General features: G+C 46.4%; 2 protein-coding genes across 4 annotated transcripts in view; one reads left to right on the forward strand and one right to left on the reverse strand.

The window, feature by feature from the left end:
- Nucleotides 1-4085, reverse strand: part of GEN1 (GEN1 Holliday junction 5' flap endonuclease) — a 29360-nt gene extending 25275 nt beyond the window's left edge. Inside the window, exons 1-3 of one of the 2 annotated variants that reach the window (XM_069974094.1) lie at nucleotides 4001-4085; nucleotides 2750-2945; nucleotides 339-525 (exon numbers count right to left, since the gene is read on the reverse strand). In XM_069974094.1, the coding sequence (XP_069830195.1) occupies nucleotides 339-525; nucleotides 2750-2910 (348 nt within the window). In that variant the 5' untranslated portion in view covers nucleotides 2911-2945; nucleotides 4001-4085. Of the gene's footprint in view, nucleotides 1-338; nucleotides 526-1104; nucleotides 1343-2749; nucleotides 2946-4000 lie in introns of those variants that run through there. The other variant, XM_069974095.1, reaches the window with a different exon arrangement.
- A 2565-nt stretch (nucleotides 4086-6650) lies between these two features.
- Nucleotides 6651-22370, forward strand: part of SMC6 (structural maintenance of chromosomes 6) — a 55776-nt gene continuing 40056 nt past the window's right edge. Inside the window, exons 1-7 of one of the 2 annotated variants that reach the window (XM_069973139.1) lie at nucleotides 6651-6727; nucleotides 12874-13016; nucleotides 13421-13538; nucleotides 15360-15465; nucleotides 18706-18842; nucleotides 21378-21439; nucleotides 22101-22181. In XM_069973139.1, the coding sequence (XP_069829240.1) occupies nucleotides 12897-13016; nucleotides 13421-13538; nucleotides 15360-15465; nucleotides 18706-18842; nucleotides 21378-21439; nucleotides 22101-22181 (624 nt within the window). In that variant the 5' untranslated portion in view covers nucleotides 6651-6727; nucleotides 12874-12896. Of the gene's footprint in view, nucleotides 6826-12873; nucleotides 13017-13420; nucleotides 13539-15359; nucleotides 15466-18705; nucleotides 18843-21377; nucleotides 21440-22100; nucleotides 22182-22370 lie in introns of both variants that reach the window. The other variant, XM_069973138.1, reaches the window with a different exon arrangement.

Raw genomic sequence — 22370 nt, forward strand, 5'->3', positions numbered from 1 at the left:
TGTGTCAGACTGGAAAGAATACACCACTTCCTGCAGGACATACAGCAGCTGATAAGTACTAGAAGACTGGAAATTTTTAAATAGAAGTAAATTACAAATCTACATAACTTTATAACACCAGTTGATTTGAGAGAAAAAAAATAAAAATAAAAATTACCGGAGTACCCCTTTAACTCTTTCCTGCATTGGGGTATACCATTACATTACACCTAACTGTGGTGTTCCCCCCTCACAGGATGTTATAGTGCACCCACTGAATGACTCCGGGGCCGTGCCCATGCTGCTGTAATACACCAACCTTCTGGATGAGACGTGCACAGCGGCCGGGGAGCACTCACCTCCTTCAGGACTGACTTAAAGTAGGAGCGTCCAGGCCTTGCAGGGGCCGCTTTCTTCGAGGCGCCGTACCTCATCTCATTCCTCTTGTTCATGGTGTCAGCTTTAACCTTCGGAGCTTCGCCCTCAGTTACAAACACCAACTTGACACCCATCAAATTCAAAGAGGAGACGCGGAAGAAAAGATTCCTTGAAGTAGGAAGAAGGACAAAAAGAAAAAAGACAGTAAGGGCCCTATTACATGGAACAATAATCGGCCAAATTATCCGTCCGATTATCGTTCCATGTAATAAATACAACGATCAGCCGATGACAACGCTCATCGGCTGATCGTTGATATAGGTTTGGACCTATAATTGTCAGCCACCGTCTGTGCATCGCTACTTGTATTTGGTGCGAGGCTGATGATTTTCAAACTGCATACATTACCTATCCATGGTCCAGGGCTCCTCTTGCGCTCTGCTTCTCCCCAGGTCCGGTGCGCTGCAGCTTCAGAGCGGCCTGTCTTAGCTGACAGGCCGTTCAGCCAATCACTGCCAGGGACCGCCGCGGCTAGTGATTGGCTGAGCGGCCTGTCAGCTGAGACAGGCCGCTCTGAAGCTGCAGCGCGCAGGACCCGGGGAGAAGCAGACCGCAAGAGGAGCCCTGGACCATGGATAGGTAATGTATGCAGTTTAAGCAAGGGCTGCAAGGACATCGATTATAGGGCCGTGTAATATTCCCAGTAAACGAGCGCTGATCTAGCACTCTTTTACAATGTAATAGTACCCTAACAGTAAGGCGTAAGTCACACGTCTAGTGACTCTCATGGACCGCGATTCTAGTCTGCTAGCGAAATCTGTGACTCCATCTGTGTTCAGGCACCCTTAGACTGCAGCACATTTCGCAGATTCGCAATTACGGACAATTATACCGGACGTATGAATAAGGCCGGGTTCACACTGCGTTTTGGCAATCTGAATCTGGTACAGTTGCCCCTAGCAACCAATCAGATTCCACCTTTCATTTTCCAAAGAGTCTGTGAGGAATGAAAGGTGGGATCTGATTGGTTGCTAGGGGCAACTGAGCCAGTTTCAAACATGGTGTAAAGTAAAACTGGCTCAGTTGCCCCCGGCAACCAATCAGATTCCACCTTTCATTCCTCACAGACTTTTTGGAAAATGAAAGGTGGAATCTGATTGGTTGCTAGGGGCAACTGGGTTTCATTTAACACCATAATAAATGATAAATCTTCCCCCATGTTTGATAAATCCCCCCCGTGTGTGAACTCGGCCTTAGTGGTAATTCTTCAGTGTATCTTTCTGTAGGGATTAGGCTGGGTTCACACTACATGTTTGCAATCCATTTTTTCATCTGTTATGGCAAAAAAACTGATGGAAAAACAGATGCAATTGTGTGCATCCATTTTTCCATTGACATCCATTATAGAAAAGACAGACCAAATCGCATCCGTTTTTTTTTAACGTACACAAACACATACTGGACCTTATTTTTTTTAGAATGATTTTTTTTTTTTATAATGGAAGTCCATGGAAACATGGATCAAAATGGATGCACACAAAAACAGATTGTAAATACGTAGTGTGAACCCAGTCTTATCTGTTTAGATTTTCCTTTTCTCTGTAGCAGCAAATGGGACCCATCCTTGGTAGAATCACAAGTAGCGGACTACAGACTGCCTTTCAAGCGCTGGGTATAGTCACATTAAAGGGGTATTCCATTCAAACATAACTTTTGATATGTTGCCACCCATTGTGAGACAAACAATTCCTTCCATACTTGTTATTATCTATTCAGTCTCCTTTCCCCAGTTCTCAGCTGCTGCTTTCTGCTGAAGACACAAAAATCTGTGTGTGAGCTTTTCTCTACTCTTCCCTCTACCCCCCTTCCTTCTGAGATGGCTGATGTTAACAGGACCCTGGCTGGCTTTATCTGCAACATTGTAGCTTCTTTGTAATGCTGGAAGGGTTAATCACAGCAACCTGACCTCATAATAACCTTCCCAGTATAACAAAGAAGCAACAATGTTGCAGATAAAGCCTTCCAGGGACATGTTTACATCAGCCATCTCAGAAGGGAAGGGGAGACAGAGAGAAAAGCTCACACACTGATTTTTGTGTCATCAGCAGAAAGCACCAGCTGAGAACTGGGGGAAGGAGACTGAATAGATAATAACAAGTATGGAAGGAATTGTTAGTCTCACCATGGGCAGCTACATATTACAAGTTATGTTTGAGTGGAATACCCCTCTAACTACTGAAGGGGGGGGGGGGGTGTAATAAAATAATGATTTATATCGCTACTCAAAAGATGCGATCAGCCAAGGATCAGTTGTTTTCCCGCTCCTTTGCTGATCGCTGACACAATAATCAGCCTGTGTGAGAGGCCCTGAGGCTCCTGGATGGACGCTCACCTGAGATGAGGTTTGGCCACGACTCCAACCATTTGCTTGACGGACTGCGCTTCACACACCCAGATACTCAGATCCACGGCCAGCGTCTTCCCGCTGAGACTCTGTAAGGGGACGTGTTTCTTCACCGGCTCCAGGATCGGCCACAGCTCATGGACCCCCATGGTGATCTGTAATGTTCAGTCCCCTCCCCTGGCTCCTATACATAAAGAGGGGTAAGGATCAGACGATACAACAGAACTGTGTATCTATAGAAAACTCCTATTATACTGATATCATAATATACTCCCAGCATCCTCCTTAAAGGGGTAGTTCAAAAAGGTTTTCTTTCAAACTGGTGCCAGAAAGTGCCAGAGATTTGTAATTCACTTCTATTAAAGAATCTCCAGTCTTCCAGTACTTATCAGCTGCTGTATGTATTGCAGGAAGTGGGGTAATCTTTCCATTCTGACAGTGCTCTCTGCTGCCACCTCTGTCCATGTCAGGAACTGGCCAGAGCAGGAGAGGTTTTCTATGGGGATTTGCTGCTGCTCTGGACAGTTCCTGACATGGACACAGGTGGCAGCAGAGAGCGCTGTATCAGAATGGAAAGAAAACACCACTTCCTGCAGGACATACAGCAGCTGGTAAGTACTGGAAAACTGGAGATCTTGTAATAGAAGTAAATTACAAATCTGTGGCGCTTTATGGCACCAGTTGACTTGAAAGAACATTTGTTTTGTGAACAACCCCTTCAAAACATCTCCAGTCTTCCAGTACTTATCAGCTGCTGTATGTCCTGCAGGAAGTGGTGTATTCTCTCCGGTCTGACACAGTGCTGCGGCCTCTGTCCATTTCAGGAACTGTCCAGAGCAGGAGAGGTTTTCTATAGGGATTTGCTGCTCTCTGCTGCTGAGGCAGCAGAGAGCCCTGTGTCAGACTGGAGAGAATACAGCACTTCCTGCAGGTCATACAGCACTTGATAAGTACTGGAATACTGGAGATTTTTATTATTAGAAGTAAACTACAAATCTTTGGCTAAGAAAAAAAACAACATTTGTGAACAATTCCTTTAAGTCACCACTGTAGTCAATATAATAATCGTACACATGTATACAGTGAGTGTAGGATGGAAGTCAAATCTGATGCAAATCAGCTTAATAACTAATCCTATGTAAATAAATATGCAAATCAGCCAGCTGGAGATCCACATCCAGGGCTATAACCCCCCTCCCCCATAGTGAGCAGGCCAATCCCTACACATCCCTCAGTCACCTCATAACAATGACACAAGCATCCTGTCGGTCCTAGAGCTGTCCTCCGCCTGTCCCCGGTATTCTGATCGCTCTGGACAGCGAGATTCCCGCCATACTCAATCGAATTGTTTAGCTCCTATCACAGAGAGGCTCCACTTCCGGTTGCGGTCACATGACAGGAATGACGTAACGTGAAACTGCTCTATGCGTTTCCTTTGGTTCCCAGCTGTAAGGTCTCTATGCTGTATATGATGCTGTGCAGAACATTCATCAAGTCTATACTGTGTAATGCAGGACTATAGTGTTTTTTATTTGCAATGATTAAAATGTTGCATATAGTTCACTAGATTTTTTTTTTTTTAATGAAATTACAAAAAAAAAAATAATCTTTTTTTTATCACAAATTATATTTTAAACTGTATTAGATTATAGTTATAGGAGAGAATATAACACTTCCTGCAGGACATACAGCGGCTGATAAGTACTGGAAGACTGGAGCTTTTTAAATTTTAGCAGATTTAGCCGTTAATTGCAAATCTTTACCTGACAACAGTTAATTTGAAGAAAAAAAAAATTATGAATTAATTATAAAACAATTTATCCAGCCAGTCAGTAATGGATTGAAAAAAAAAATAAAATAAAATAAAAAAAAAAAAAATATATATATATATATATATATATATATATATATATATATATATATATATATGTTTTGGGGTTTTATGTAATTCCAATCCATTACTGACTGGCCAGATAAATTGTTTTATAATTATTCAATTAATTAATTAATAATCATTATTATATATTTTTATTTATTTAATCAACTGGTGTCAGGGTCCATTAACACAGAAAGATTATCTGACAGATTATCTGCCAAAGATTTGAAGCCAAAGCCAGGAATGGATTTGAAAATAGGAAAAATCTTAGGCTTTCCTTTATGACCTGATCTCTGTTTATAGTCTGTTTATGGCTTTGGCTTCAAATCTTTGGCAGATAATCTGTCAGATAATCCTTCTGTGTAAATGGACCCTCAGGTAGTTATAAAGAATTGCAATTAACTGCTAAATCTGCTAAAATTTAAAAATCATCAGTCTTCCAGTACTTATCAGCTGCTGTATGTCCTGCAGGAAGTGGTGTATTCTTTCCAGTCTTGCTACGTTTACACGGAGCGATAATTCGCCCGATCGTACGATTAACAATTTCGAAGTAACGATTTTTTTTTTTAGAACGATCAGCGTTTAGATGGAACGATATATCGTACGGAAAATTTGTTTTGCGATAGTTTTGAGATCACTTAAGCCCATCTCACACATAGGTAAAATCGGTGAACGACTGTTTACACTGAACGATCTGCGAATTTTTTGTGAACGACGATTTAAGAACATGTTAAAAGATCAAAATGAACGATTTCTCGCTCGTTGTTCGATCGTTTGCTGCATTTACACGTACGATTATCGTTCTAATTCAATCGTTATCGTGCAAATTCGCACAATAATCGTTCTGTGTAAACACAGCATCTGACACAGTGCTCTGTGCTGCCACCTCTGTCCATGTCAGGAACTGTCCAGAGCAGGAGAGGTTTTCTATGGGGATGTGGTAGTCTGGACAGTTCCTGACAAGGATGGTGTTGATCAGATTTTCCAAACTTTTTGGGGTCAGTAACGTTCTCTGAACCCAAACAATCCGCATTTGACTCCCAGCGGCTGGAGAAGTTTGATGCAGCCCCAGGGCTGCCAGCAGGGGCGTAACTAGAAATGACTAGGCCCCATAGCAAAATTTTCACTGGGCCTCCCTCCGACTGACTACAAACCCGTCAAATGTAGTCATAACCTTTAACATTTAACTGCAAGTGCAGTACATTTGCAGCATCCTGGTGAGACGGGCCCCGTAGCAGTCGCAATGGCTGCTACGCTGGTAGTTACGCCCATGGCTGCCAGGAAAACATGGATACGGCTGACTGATCCTTGTCATTACAAGAGCGGAGGGTGTAGCGGTTGTGACGATGTGACTCTGTGATTGCTATTAGTAGTGGTATAAGAAGGGTTAAACCTCTGGCATCTGTGTTTCCTGCAATCATGGCCGATTAATTTCAGACACTAGAAAAAATACAGCAGCTTTCTTCCAGAAACAGCGCCACTCCCGTCCTCAGGTTGTGTGTGGTATTACAGCTCAGTGCTATAGGAGTGAATTGAGTCAAGTTGTAATCCCACTCATAACCTGAGATCAGGGGGTGGCGCTGTTTCTAAAAGAAAGCCGCTGTGTTTTTCTAATCCGGCATAACTCTTAAAGGGTTTTCCTGACCGCTGTAGAACATAATAATAAAGCACACCTCCGATATTACACGATTTCTTTAAAAAACATACATTTTTATAGACAACCAGATGTGAACATTGCTAAAAGCTTTATTTATATCGGTGCAGAACCATTGTGTACAGACATGATGGTGGTTTATGCTTTAGCTTTCGTGGTTGTAAAGCCCAGATGTAGGGTAATAGGTAACATCTGAACACATTATACAAGTAATCTTATTAATAACCACAGCAGGAGTCTCATGCTCCCTCTCCCTGGTCATACTGCAGTCATTGGGGCTCCACAAATATGGCGCCCTGTTCTGGAGACAGAAGAGAGAACACGTTGATCATCCCCTAGCGAGTGGACACAGTTGATGACGTACTTCCGCCCGGGCGGCGGAGATTGGCAGGTGAAGGTGGGCGGGGCCTGGGAATCCCGCTTCCTGCGCTCTGTGGTAAGTTTGAACTTTACTGCGTTTAGCGGCAGTGGCGCGAGAGACGGTGAGAGAGGGGACAGCGCCGCCGGCTGGTGAGGCGGGCACCGGGAGCGGAGGTGAGAGGGGGGCGCATCACATTGTATGTCTCACATGCCGTCACAGGAGCGGGGTCTGGGTTATATCAGGAGGCTTATTATATCCATCCGTGGTGACGTAATGGTGCGGCTGTCACGTGAGATGGTGCTGCTCTCTAATGTGAGGAGATGGTAGAGCCTAGAATGTGTCCTCTCTGAGTTTGTCACTGTGGGGGATACAGTCTAGAAAGTTCAGTACTGAAGTGTCTAGAGCGCCTCCTCTCCTCTGAGCTTATCCATCCTCTCCTCTGAGCTTATCCATCCTCTCCTCTGAGCTTATCCATCCTCTCCTCTGAGCTTATCCATCCTCTCCTCTGAGCGCCTCCTCTCCTCTGAGCTTATCCATCCTCTCCTCTGAGCGCCTCCTCTCCTCTGAGCTTATCCATCCTCTCCTCTGAGCGCCTCCTCTCCTCTGAGCTTATCCATCCTCTCCTCTGAGCGCCTCCTCTCCTCTGAGCTTATCCATCCTCTCCTCTGAGCGCCTCCTCTCCTCTGAGCTTATCCATCCTCTCCTCTGTGCGCCTCCTCTCCTCTGAGCTTATCCATCCTCTCCTCTGAGCTTATCCATCCTCTCCTCTGAGCTTATCCATCCTCTCCTCTGAGCTTATCCATCCTCTCCTCTGAGCTTATCCATCCTCTCCTCTGAGCGCCTCCTCTCCTCTGAGCTTATCCATCCTCTCCTCTGAGCGCCTCCTCTCCTCTGAGCTTATCCATCCTCTCCTCTGAGCGCCTCCTCTCCTCTGAGCTTATCCATCCTCTCCTCTGAGCGCCTCCTCTCCTCTCCTCTGGGCGCCTCCTCTCCTCTGAGCTTCTCACTGTAGGGCAGTGATGGGCAACCTTTTGAGCTTGGTGTGTCAGTATTGGGCGAAAAACGAGTATAACTCATATGGTGTGTCACTTCGAGAAAAAACGCCATAATTTTGTGTTATTTGTAATTTAAATAACAAAAATTTGTGATTGTAATATATTACTGTACTTATTAAAGTGACTGTACCACCAGGCCCAGGCTGAAGCACTGGAGGCGGCCGACCCACCCTTAGTGGGAGGAAACCCCCGCCCCTCTATGATAGGGTTCCATTGATTCTAATGGAGTCACGTCATGCAGGGGCTGAGGTTTCTTTCCACTGGGGGTGGGTCGGCCGCCTCCAGTGCTTCAGCCTGGGCCTGGTGGTACAGTCACTTTAAACAAAATAATTATTGTGTGAAGTAAACTGAAAACCACACACACACTACCCCACCCGACCCCCATCCCTCACCACACACTACCCTACCCGACCCCCATCCCTCCCCACACACTACCCCACCCGACCTCCATCCCTCCCCACACACTACCCCACCCGACCCCCATCCCTCCCCACACACTACCCCACCCGACCCCTATCCCTCCCCACACACTACCCCACCCGACCCCCATCCCTCCCCACACACTCTGCGCACCGGCCGTACGCAGCTATTGTGCCAGGTGACATCACAGTAGCTGTGTCCAGGCGGTACGTGGGGCGGAGAATACGTGAGGCCGGGCCGCACTGTAAGGCTGCTGGGCTGCCTTGGAGCTTGCATGCGGCCGCATACTTTTCTGTATAGAATATATACAATATAGAATATATACAATATATATATTCTGCTAGAATATATACCCTCTCAGAGGAGAGGATAGACTCAGAGGAGAGGATACATTCTAGACACTTCATCACTGAACATGCTAGAATGTATCCCCTACAGTGAGAAACTCAGGGGAGAGGATACATGTTCAGTACTGAAGTGTCTACAATGTATCCTCTCCTCTGAGTGTATCCTCTGAGGCTTTCACTGCAGAGGACCGTATTACACAGCATGATTAAGAGGTGAAAGAGAGTGGCGACATGTTAGGTCAGTGCTCACTTCCCTCTTGCTCCCTGCTCGCTGTCTGTGTTATTACACACACAGACAGGAAGCGGGGAATCCCTGGGCAGCTGTGGTAGGGGCAGCCCGGACGATCCTTAGATCCTGTAGACAGCAGCGATATCGTGATCTGGATTTCTCAACCAGTTTGAAGACCACAATTAGCCAATATCATGGATTATTACACCAAATCATTATCAGATGGAACGGCCAGGAATCATCAGAGTACGGCCAATAATGCTTTGGTGTAATAAGACCCTTAGCTGCCTCAGTGAATAGGACTGGAGTGTGGGGTCTGTATACAGGAGGAGAGGACTGGTGTGTGTGTGTGGGGTCTGTATACAGGGGGAGAGGACTGGTTTGTGGGGTCTGTATACAGGGGGAGAGGACTGGTGTGTGGGGTCTGTATACAGGGGGAGAGGACTGGTGTGTGGGGTCTGTATACAGGGGGAGAGGACTGGTGTGTGGGGTCTGTATACAGGGGGAGAGGACTGGTGTGTGGGGTCTGTATACAGGGGGAGAGGACTAGTGTGTGGGGTCTGTATACAGGAGGAGAGGACTGGTGTGTGTCTGTATACAGGGGGAGAGGACTGGTGTGTGGGGGGTCTGTATACAGGAGGAGAGGACTGGTGTGTGTCTGTATACAGGGGGAGAGGACTGGTGTGTGGGGGATCTGTATACAGGGGGAGAGGACTGGTGGGTGGGGTCTGTATACAGGGGGAGAGGACTGGTGTGTGTGTGGGGTCTGTATACAGGGGGAGAGGACTGGTGTGTGGGGTCTGTATACAGGGGGAGAGGACTGGTGTGTGGGGTCTGTATACAGGGGGAGAGGACTGGTGTGTGGGGTCTGTATACAGGGGGAGAGCACAGGTGTGTGTCTGTATACAGGGGGAGAGGACTGGTGTGTGTGGTCTGTATACAGGGGGAGAGGACTGGTGTGTGTGGTCTGTATACAGGGGAGAGGACTGGTGTGTGTCTGTATACAGGGGGAGAGGACTGGTGTGTGGGGGGGTCTGTATACAGGGGGAGAGGACTGGTGTGTGTGGGGTCTGTATACAGGGGGAGAGGACTGGTGTGTGTGGGGTCTGTATACAGGGGGAGAGGACTGGTGTGTGTGGGGTCTGTATACAGGGGGAGAGGACTGGTGTGTGTGGGGTCTGTATACAGGGGGAGAGGACTGGTGTGTGGGGTCTGTATACAGGGGGAGAGGACTGGTGTGTGTGGTCTGTATACAGGGGGAGAGGACTGGTGTGTGTGGTCTGTATACAGGGGAGAGGACTGGTGTGTGTCTGTATACAGGGGGAGAGGACTGGTATGTGGGGGGTCTGTATACAGGGGGAGAGGACTGGTGTGTGGGGGGTCTATCTACAGGGGGAGAGGACTGGTGTGTGGGGGATCTGTATACAGGGGGAGAGGACTGGTGTGTGGGGGGTCTGTATACAGGGGGAGAGGACTGGTGTGTGGGGGGTCTGTATACAGGGGGAGAGGACTGGTGTGTGGGGGATCTGTATACAGGGGGAGAGGACTGGTGTGTGGGGGGTCTGTATACAGGGGGAGAGGACTGGTGTGTGGGGGGGTCTGTATACAGGGGGAGAGGACTGGTGTGTGGGGGGGTCTGTATACAGGAGGAGAGGACTGGTGTGTGGGGGGTCTGTATACAGGGGAGAGGACTGGTGTGGGGGGGGTCTGTATACAGGGGGAGAGGACTGGTGTGTGGGGGGTCTGTGTACAGGGGGAGAGGACTGGTGTGTGGGGGGTCTGTATACAGGGGGAGAGGACCGGTGTGTGGTCTGTATACAGGGGGAGAGGACTGGTGTGTGGGGTCTGTATACAGGGGGAGAGGACTGGTGTGTGGGGTCTGTATACAGGGGCAGAGAACTGGTGTGTGGGGTCTGTATACAGGGGAGAGGACTGGTGTGTGGGGTCTGTATACAGGGGGAGAGGACTGGTGTGTGTGGGGACTGTATACAGGGGAGAGGACTGATGTTTGTGGGGTCTGTGTACAGGGGAGAGGACTGGTGTGTGCGGAGTTTGTATACAGGGGGAGAGGACTGGTGTGTGTGGGGTCTGTATACAGGGGGAGAGGACTGGTGTGTGGGGTCTGTATACAGGGGGAGAGGACTGGTGTGTGTGGGGACTGTATACAGGGGGAGAGGACTGGTGTGTGGGGTCTGTATACAGGGGAGAGGACTGGTGTGTGGGGTCTGTATACAGGGTCACACACCAGTCCTCTCCCCCTGTATACAGACCCCACACACCAGTCCTCTCCCCCTGTATACAGACCCCACACACCAGTCCTCTCCCCCTGTATACAGACCCCCCACACACCAGTCCTCTCCCCCTGTATACAGACCCCACACACCAGTCCTCTCCCCCTGTATACAGACCCCACACACACCAGTCCTCTCCCCCTGTATACAGACCCCACACACCAGTCCTCTCCCCCTGTATACAGACCCCACACACGCCAGTCCTCTCCCCCTGTATACAGACCCCACACACCAGTCCTCTCCCCCTGTATACAGACCCCACACACGCCAGTCCTCTCCCCCTGTATACAGACCCCACACACGCCAGTCCTCTCCCCCTGTATACAGACCCCACACACGCCAGTCCTCTCCCCCTGTATACAGACCCCACACACACCAGTCCTCTCCCCCTGTATACAGACCCCACACACCAGTCCTCTCCCCCTGTATACAGACCCCACACACCAGTCCTCTCCCCCTGTATACAGGCCCCACACACACACACCAGTCCTCTTCCCCTGTATACAGACCACCCACACACCAGTCCTCTCCCCCTGTATACAGACCCCACCCACCAGTCCTCTCCCCTGTATACAGACCCCACACACGCCAGTCCTCTCCCCCTGTATACAGACCCCACACACGCCAGTCCTCTCCCCCTGTATACAGACCCCACACACGCCAGTCCTCTCCCCCTGTATACAGACCCCACACACGCCAGTCCTCTCCCCCTGTATACAGACCCCACACACGCCAGTCCTCTCCCCCTGTATACAGACCCCACACACCAGTCCTCTCCCCCTGTATACAGACCCCACACACCAGTCCTCTCCCCCTGTATACAGGCCCCACACACACACACCAGTCCTCTTCCCCTGTATACAGACCACCCACACACCAGTCCTCTCCCCTGTATACAAACCCCACACACCAGTCCTCTCCCCCTGTATACAGACCCCACACACCAGTCCTCTCCCCCTGTATACAGACGCCACACACCAGTCCTCTCCCCTGTATACAGACCCCACACACCAGTCCTCTCCCCCTGTATACAGACCCCACACACCAGTCCTCTCCCCCTGTATACAGATCCCCTTGGTCAGTCTGGTGCGGACCCGCCATCCCCTTGGTCAGTCTGGTGCGGACCCGCCATCCCCTTGGTCAGTCTGGTGCGGACCCGCCATCCCCTTGGTCAGTCTGGTGCGGACCCGCCATCCCCTTGGTCAGTCTGGTGCGGACCCGCCATCCCCTTGGTCAGTCTGGTGCGGACCCGCCATCCCCTTGGTCAGTCTGGTGCGGACCCGCCATCCCCTTGGTCAGTCTGGTGCGGACCCGCCATCCCCTTGGTCTGTTGGTTGAGGCTCCAGTTAAAGATGTATGAGAAGCCTCGCCCTAGACTGAATGGAGGGGCAGCTAAGCGTGCGCACTTCCGCTCCATTCGACCAGGATGCAAATGATCTCTGTCCTCGGGATCTTTGGTGACTGGACCCTCGCGGATCACCTAGTTATCACCTAGTTATTCCTTATCCTGTGACACCTATTAGAATAACCCCATTTCAGATATCTGATATATGTTGCCTGTATACCAGGACTGGAAAACCCCTAGGGCCCTAAAAAGACAAATCTACTGGAACTGACGGCATACGCCTACATGTGTCTTGGCTGATGTGGTTTTGAAAGTAGAGTTCACAGCTGCCAGCTCTGATAAAGTAATAGGCAATGCATCTGCCAGCCAGCAGGGGGCATGCATGTGCACTGAGCCGCTGCTACTGGGAGACCCTGCTCTCTCTCTGTTCTTCATAATGTCGCATAACAGTGTTTGCGGAGCCCTGCAGGACTCCTGGCGGTGACACCAATTTCACATGCAGCATTTACATAACTCTTTTGTGTTTTTTTGCAGATTTATCTTTTGCTTGATAAGCAATGGGTAAAAGAAAGGAATCGAGTCCACTGAACACACCAGGACCTAGAAAGAGAGCGCGAGCAGATGACGAGGAGGAGCAGGACACCAGCACCTCCTTTATTAATGGCGGATCCCAGTCAGTGAGTACAGTTCCCTGCAGTGCAGTCTATATACTATATACACATGACCTCTCTCGTATCATCCGCCAACACATTCTGAGGATGATACTCGAAGACCATATAGAAAAGATCACAGGTGTCAAACCTGCGGCGCTCCAGTTGTTGCAGAACTACAATTCCCATCATGCTTGGACAGCCAAAGCTAAAGCCGTCCAGGTATGATGGGAATTATAGTTCGGCAACAGCTGGACAGGCAGGTTTGACACCCTTGTTATAGAGGGTGGGATGTGAGGACCCCCATCCATTAGCTGGTGAAAAGTCTATATCAGCCCTGTTGATTATTCATTTGAATGAATGCCGTGTATGGCTGGTACCACCTCATCTTATTATAAAATCCTTATGTTCATTCCATCTTGTTTTTTTAGGACACTGCTGAGGTTGGGATCATTGAAAGCATTTCTTTGAAGAACTTCATGTGTCACGCGATGCTCGGGCCGTTCAACTTTGGACCAAACGTTAATTTTGTTGTTGGGAACAATGGAAGTAAGTGACGTGGATGAGATGACACTTCCTTCCGGTTCTAATAAGCCCCCATCTCGTGCCCAGCTATTATGATGGTCCAGTTTATCGATTGTCCTGACATCATTCTGCGCCATGTATACACGACTGGTTATGTGACAGGGTGAATCAGTTTCCATTTATCCCCTGTGTTGCGTTTTCATTCTGTGAGCGTAAACATTATTGTTCATATTCTGTGACCACAAATATGTCATGATTAAAAGCAGAGAGTTTACGGCTAATATTTTCGATCTGGTCAGTTCTCTGTGAACCAAGCTGTATGTAATGTTAATGGACTTTTCCTGCACTAATACATCGTAACAAAACTATCACAACAGTTGACAGAAATGCAGCTGCGTTCAGCTCACAAAAGTGCCACTCACTCAACCTATACAGCATGTAAGCTGGATATCTATCTATCTCCTGTCTATCATCTATCTATGCTGTTCATGAATGCCTAGCCCACCTTGGAGGGAATTGTATGCATAGGTCTGGCCCTTGACATTTAAGGTCCTTGACAAATCTTAACCCCTTCAGGACCGGGCTAATGTTGGCCTTAAGGGGGTACTCTGGCGCTTAAAAAAAAAATAAAAAATCAATCAATCATAGTTTTCCCACATACCATCCCTCTTGAGTCTGTCTCCATTTGAATTTCCCGCTGTTTGCAGGTCCCTGAAGCTCCAGTTGGTGGCTTCCTTTTTTCTTTACTTCCTGGTTTGGGCTTACCCATGATGCACTTTGTCCCCTGTGATGTCTAACTGACTCTGTAAAACTGTAAGATGGCTTATATCTTGTTCAGCCAATCAGAGCTGAGCAACCATCATCTGACAAAGGGAGGCTGGCTTAACAGGACTTAGACCCGCCACTCTCTTGATGTCATTGTCACAAAATGGCAGCCACAGAAAAGCCTGGGGTCAACAGTCATTAGGTAAGAATGAGTTTACTTCACTTCCTGGTGGGAGTTTGAGGAAGGAAAAGATAGGTGATTGAAGCATATTACAAAGTTAGTTAGTTCAATTACTAGGAAAAAGCTTTTCGCTGGAGTACCCCTTTAAATCCTAATTCATTCAAATACAAGTACAAACGATTTTGAGAAACTCTGTAATTGCTTTTATTAAGCAACCCCCCCATTTCAGAGGAAGTAGGATTTCTGTATCCACTTTGGTCTATGGAGAGGGGAGGGGATGAGTGAGCACGGAGAGGAGAAGAGGCAGCCCTGCACAGCACATCATCCTGCAATCTTCTCTCACCAAGTTTCCTTATCAGCACTGACCTTTCTGATCTGTCAATCCAGCTTTTTATGTGCCCAGACAGTCTCCGAACTTTACAGCTGTTTGTCTCCTCTTCCTGCTCACTCATCCCCTCGGCCCCTCCCCCCTCCTTAGGTTATAATGGACACAGCAGAACCCGTCTTTACTTTGCTCCTCTGTAATGAAGACTGATTTGCCTGATAATGAGCAGATAAGAGGTTACAGAAAGAGGCTTTTTTTGCCTAATAAAACCTATTAGAGTTTCTTAAAATCGTTTGTACTATTGTACTGCAAAAATATTTTAAATGACAGCTACACTTTAAGGTCAGGGGCCTATTTTTCAAAACTGCCCTGTCTCACTTTGTAGTTATATCTCTGTGATGCTATAACTTATCTATGCGATTCTGAGATAGACGTGCCGGTGTCGGTAATAAAGGTTTTTAGAGGGTAACGTCTTTACGTAGCGACACTGCAGACTTGTAGCCTGTGTTTCATTTTTTTTTCCATTTTATTTGGCTCTAACATTTCTTAATTTTTACTTCTTTCTTCCCTAAAGGCGGCAAAAGTGCGGTTCTGACTGCTCTTATTGTGGGACTAGGTGGAAAAGCCGCCCTCACAAACAGAGGGACCTCAATCAGAGGATTTGTGAAGGATGGACAGACGTAAGTGTACAATGTTGAAAGAAGTGTATTTTTACTGTCTGTCCATGGAGGGCTAATATGTGCAACATGTATTGGTGCTAAACTAGCAAACAGTCAGACTGCTCATGTCCCTAATCAGAGTTTGGGGGTGCCATAGAGCACTCCGGTTTTTATGAGAGGCCATCTGTGTGGAGAATTCAGTCTGTGTGTTCTCAACACTAGTTGTGTTATCACCCTTTCTTATACACCTCTAGTACCTTGTAAAACACACGCTTTATCCCTTACTTCTTCTGGGACGGTCGTCATGGTCTTATTGTGGGAGTTTGCAAGTCTTTAAACTAAATGCTGAGTTTCAAAATCATCCCTAGGATCGCATCCACCATAATGGAGCCCTATTCTACTACTATTCAGAAGGTATATAGCAGCTGAGGAGTGCAGTCAGTGTTATTAAACAATAGATATACCACCGTAGACAGTCATTCCACTAACAGTTTTCTTGTTTCTTTATTCATAAGAATGCAGACAGTGTTAAAGTTAAGCTGTCACTAGGTTTAAATAAAGGCAGCATAAACTAGTGACAGAAATGCTGAACAGATCGGTATATTACTTACATCATTCTGTTGAGCCGTTCTCCTAATATGCAGGAGAATAAGATTCTTGCCCCACCCCTCCCCCCGCCCTCCAGCTGCTGATTGACAGCTGACTGCCTATAGACAGCATGGATAGATAACTGCCAATCAGCAGCTGGTGGGTGGAGTTTTCTGCTTCTCATGAATATCCAGGACTACTGGGCTCATGCACATAATGGAGACGGCTACTTATTGTCCATGTTATTCAGGAGGAGATCTCTGGATTAGCTGCACAGAACAATGTAAGTGATACATCATTCTGTTTGTAGAAAATGGCAATAGCACCTGTGGTTTATGGCTCGCCGCAGTAGGATGACATCAGAGAGGTTTCTTTATATAATGGAGATTTATTGCTTCTTCTTTAAAAGTAGTGAAATTACAGACTTGAATAGAAAAGAATATCAGAGAGACGTCTTACAGCCCTTAGTGTCTAGTGTCCATAGTTCATATAAGAGTCCTTTGAAGTGAAGGGTTTGTCTTACAAATCGTCACGAGCTTCAGGCAGCTGTTGCTTCACTCAAGCATCCTGGATGACATTCCTTCCTTCACTCTTCCATCATGGATTCCTCATGCGACACAACCTTCTCCTTGAAGGCTCTGGATCCTTCTTGTGACATAGGGCTCACACCTTCTGTACAGCCCTGATCCAACCCCCCTCCATCTTGGTGACTACCATCTTATATAGGGTTCATGACTCACTGTCAATGTCATGTGTGGGTGTGTTTATTATAATTGAGTGTCTGTGTCTGCACATATATAACCATAACAAATATAGAACTCTTTCTCTATGCATCAGCATAACCTGTTTCTAGTTATGGATGTATAGTTATCGTGCTGTGTACTGGCATCAACACCCTATATACATCATGGAATCGTGAATAGTGCTTATATATCTATTTCCAACTTATACAAGTCTCCTTAGTATAGAATATGATATTATGTCAGTATTACAATTACTTTATACAGTGAATAGTGTTATGCTATTATGGTGAGGTCAGTAGTTTATATAACTTATATTATACCAAGATATTGTTCATTGTAAAACACATCGTATTTAACACTGTTCAGCTTCTCTGTCACTAGTTTATGCTAGCCTGAGATAGGACACCTTAAACCTACTGACAGAGTCTCTTTAAAGCTGAAGCCAAATTTGTACTGATGCTACATTATGAGGGTAGCCTCCTCTTACTTAGGGTCCTATTACACCAAAAGATGTCTGACAGATTATCTTATAGATTTTTTTCAGCCAAAGCCAGGAATGGATTTGAAAGAGTAGAAATCTCAGTTTTATCTTTACGACCTGTTCTCTGTTTATAGTCCGTTTCTGACTTTGGACCCTATTCCACCGGAAGATTATCGGTCAGATTATAGTTAAATCGTTCGAATCTAAACGATAATTGTTCGGTTGAAATGCAGTTAACGATTAATGACCGAACGAGAAATCATTGATCGCTTTATAAGACCTGGACCTATTTTTATCGTTGCTCGTTCGCAAAACGTTCTCAAATCATTCGCATTGAATAAGACGTTGTTCGGTCTTTCGCAGTAGATACGCGAAGAAAAAAATAGCGAAAAAATAGCGAAGAAAAAATGACAGCAAATACGATCATAAGTAGTGATTATCGTTCCATGGAAATGAGTGAACGTTTTCAGGTCTTTCGCAATAGCAGTCGTTTGAGATCGTTAATCGTTAACGATTATGCGACTGATAATCGTCCGGTGGAATAGAGCCCTTTGGCTGAAAAAATCTGTCAGAAAATCTGTCAGACATCTTTTGGTGTAATAGGACCCTTACTGTACCCCCATAAAATCACAACTGTGCAGTGCCAGGTCATGGAAGAACTGTCTACTGTGGACTGTGAGTTATACAACGCTCTGAAGTCTGTGTCTCCTGGTAAGCCTTACTGCGCTCCTCAGCTGATGCATGCTTTCTGAATTTGCAAATCTTAAAAGTTTTTCCACATCACACTAGGTAAACAATGCTGGTAGGATTGTAAGCACACGTCTCACTATATCACTGTGAGCGATCAGGAACTTGAATTATGTGTAAATCTAATGATAATGCCGCTCAAACATAACTTTTCATATGTTGCTGCCCATGGTGAGACTAACAATTCCTTCTATACTTGTTGTTGTGTATCCAGTCTCCTTCTCCCAGTTCTGAGGTTCTGCTTTCTGCTAAAGATACAAAAATCTGTGTGTGAGCTTTTCTCTGCCTCCCATTCCATTCTGAGATGGTTGATGTAAACAAGTCCCTGGCAGGCTTTATCTGCAACATTGTAGCTTCTATGTAATGCTGGTGGGGGTTAATCACAGTGAGTTCATCAGCAACTTGACCTCAGGTTAACCCTCCCGGCATTACAAAGAAGCTACAGTGTTGCAGATGAAGCCTGCCAAGGACTTGTTTACATCAGCCGTCTCAGAAGGAAGAGGGGAAAAAGGAGGAGACAGAGAGAAAAGCTCACACAGATTTCTATGTCTTCAGCAGAAAGCAGCATCTGAGAACTGGGGGGAGGAGACTGAATAGATAATAACAAGTATGGAAGGAATTGTTAGCCTCACCATGGGCAGCAGCATATCAAAAGTTATGTTTGAGTGGAATACCCCTTTAATGGCTCCTGTATGATTTCAGGTCTGCCGACGTTACAATAAAATTGAGGAACAGAGGACAAGACGCCTTTAGACCGGATGTATACGGCGAGTCAATCGTTATACAGCAGCGCCTCACGACAGATGGCGGTCGCAGCTATAAACTAAAAAGCTCCTCAGGTAGATAAACAAATAATGTGCACCGTGTTGTTTCTGCAACCGATCTACCTTGTAGGTTAAAGTTCTGTGAATGGAAATTCATTCTACACATCTGGATCAGGTTGGTGCTGCAGCAGGGACAAATCCATCATTTGGGTTGTAGTGTAGGAGGCATGCATGGTAGCACCTGAGCTCCGAACCATCTCCTAGATTAAGGATGGGGAACTTGCGGCTGTCCAGGCATGATGGGAATTGTAGTTTTGCAACAGCCGGGGGGCTGAAGGTTCCCCATCCATGTCCTAGACTATAGAAAAGCTCATATTGCTACAGCCAGTAAACTTTTCATGTCTCCCTGAGGTTGCTGACGACTAAAACGTCTGTCTATCCTGAGAGAAGAAGGAAATGATCTCCTTATACCAGAGAAGCTGACTATCTCCTAACTCTATAGCTGACCTTTGCCATAATCATTATATTGGCTAGCTTTGTGAATATGCAGGTGGTAAACCTCTGGAGCCTGCGACCTTCACAACACAGTCATAGACATGGGGTAGTTATGGCTTTCGGGAAAACAGATTTTCCAATGCGGAGAATAAAAGGCGGTCATGTGATGGCGGATTTGTCTTCTAAGCCCTACACCTCATACGAGCAGTCACACATTACAAGCCCTATGTTTCCACCTCTCAATTTAAAGAGGCTCTTTTGAAAATGGAGGAGATTTATCAAACTGGTGTAAAGTAGAACTGGCCCAGCTGCCCCTAGCAACCAATCAGATTCCACCTTTCATTTTCCAAGAGTCTGTGAGGAATGAAAAGTGGAATCTGATTGGTTGCTAGGGGCAACTAAGACAATTTCTACTTTACACCAGTTTGATAAATTTCCCCGAATATGTTTTGTTGCCAGAGACGACTATTCCACTCTTCCATTTTACACCTTTTCAAAATTCAAGGGAGTAGCAGCACTCCAAAATACATAGAAAAATCATGTCTGATGCAGTGTTTTCACATTGCAGCACTGTCTTCTTACCGCATCATCCCACTGCTGCAGCACTGTCCTCTCACCGCATCATCCCACTGCAGCACTGTCCTCTCACCGCATCATCTCACTGCAGCACTGCGTCATCTCACCGCATCATCCCACTGCAGCACTGTCTTTTCACCGCATCATCCCACTGCAGCATTGTCCTCTCACCGCATCATCTCACTGCAGCACTGTGTCATCTCACCGTATCACCCCACTGCAGCACTGTCCTCTCACCGCATCATCTCACTGCAGCACTGTCATCTCCCCGAATCATCATCCCACTACAGCATTGTCCTCTCACCGCATCATCCCACTGCAGCACTGCGTCATATCACCGCATCATCATCCCACTGCAGCACTGCGTCATATCACCACATCATCATCCCACTGCAGCACTGCGTCATCTCACCACATCATCCCACTGCAGCACTGCGTCATCTCACCACATCATCATCCCACTGCAGCACTGCGTCATCTCACCGCATCATCCCACTGCAGCACTGCGTCATCTCACCACATCATCCCACTGCAGCACTGCATCATCTCACCACATCATCCCACTGCAGCACTGTGTCCTCTCGCCACATCATCCCACTGCAGCACTGTGTCCTCTCACCGCATCATCATCCCACTGCAGCACTGCGTCATCTCACCACATCATCCCACTGCATCATGTCACCCAGTCATCTCGCCCCACTGTCTCATTGCAGCACTGCGATGCTGCTCCTGTACTGTAACTGAAACTGTGAACACCAGTCCAAACAAATGTCAAATGTGTTACTTATATCCAAATATCACAAGTTGTACAAAGTGCAGTAGTATAAAGAAGTGTCACAGGATTGTATTCTATATTAACAATAATTGTGGACTAAAAATTAACTAAATCAGTATAAGAACACATAATACTGTACATATTACACCTGGGTCATCACCAGACAGAGCGGAGGGGGGGGGGGATCTATCTACCTGCTGCAACTAATCGCTCAGCCCTCAGCCCACACTGTCCACAGAACATGGCATAAAAACAAATAACCTAAACAACAAAGCAAACTAGACGTCGCTGCACCATATGGGGTATGAATGTATGACATTAACTCAATGTTCTGTGTCCTAATTTCTGGCCACAGTGTTAATGATTGTGTGGGAACTATCACTATGTGCCTGTATGAACATTGGTATATAGAAAAATGTAATGTTAGTGCGGGTAACTAAAGACATGTGCTAGCACCTGAAGAGGTGTGTGTGTATATAGGTGCAACCTGTCTATAACAAGTCTAAATAATCTCCCACGCAAAGGAAGAATGGAGGCCAAGGGGTGTCAAGGATGTCATAGCCTCAATAAAGGACAATACCAGGCTCTTATGTATTTTTGAGAGCTGCTATTTTCCTGGAATTTTGAATACTGATACCAGGCGGTGGTTCGATATTTTAGGGTGCCCCCCCAGACTTTAGTTGTCTTCAGCAGTGCTGCCCCCCGGAGGAGCTGACTCAACACGATTTGACACCTAATACAGAATCCTTTTTCTTATTTTGAAGGGTCATTGGTTTCCTCTAAGAAAGAAGAGCTCACAGCCATCCTCGACCATTTCAACATCCAGGTAATGGGATTTGACTACTTGTTGTTTGGAAGATTACAGTGTATTGTTTCGAGGGATGTTTTAAGGGCTTCACTTTCTGCACATTGTAGGTTAGAAAAAAATGGCCGCTTGGTGGAACAGAGTGAGACTGCAGGGTTAAACTTCATCTACATGAAATCAACATCTGAGATCTTTGCAGATTTTCATGTGGATCTTTATGCGCAAAAATGTGACACATCGCGTTTATTTTTACGTTGAAAAATCCGACACACTTTTTGAAGTGCGCAGATTTTTCCAGTGTTCTGTGGCGTTTCCCTTTGGAGTCCTGCAAAACTGCTGATTTGGATATGGAAATTGGCACGGATGTTACCTGTGTAAACATATCGGGGAGGGGAGGGGGGGAATAGGTAATCTTTTACCATGGAGATGCACGGGCCTATACAAAACAATAGATTTTTAATCAAGACCGCTTGCAAAATTGTCTCCTCTTTATTTCAGATTCATTGGTACAATTAACAATGTACAATGTATCCTTACAGCTTCTTCTAGACTATATTCTATTGAGACCATTACCTCTAAATTGTGTATATATTATTGTTACTATTGTTATTATCATTATTAGTATTATTATTCTTGGTAGTATTATTAACAACAACAACAATAGTTTTGTTTGTTTTTGTAGGTAGACAATCCAGTATCTGTTCTAACTCAAGAAATGAGCAAACAGTTCCTTCAGTCTAAGAACGAGGCGGACAAATACAAGGTGAGTTTTGTCTTGACCCTAAGCTCTTGTGTCCTCCTGGTTCCTCATAGATTGTAAGCTCTTGTGTCCTCTTATCTCCTCGTAGATAGTAAGCTCTTGTGATCAGGCCCCTCACTCCTCTTGTGTCTCCTCCTCATAGATAGTAAGCTCTTGTGATCAGGGCCCTCACTCCTCCTGTGTCTCCTCTCT

Source organism: Dendropsophus ebraccatus, chromosome 6, assembly GCF_027789765.1.
Source record: "Dendropsophus ebraccatus isolate aDenEbr1 chromosome 6, aDenEbr1.pat, whole genome shotgun sequence".
NCBI lineage: Eukaryota > Metazoa > Chordata > Amphibia > Anura > Hylidae > Dendropsophus > Dendropsophus ebraccatus.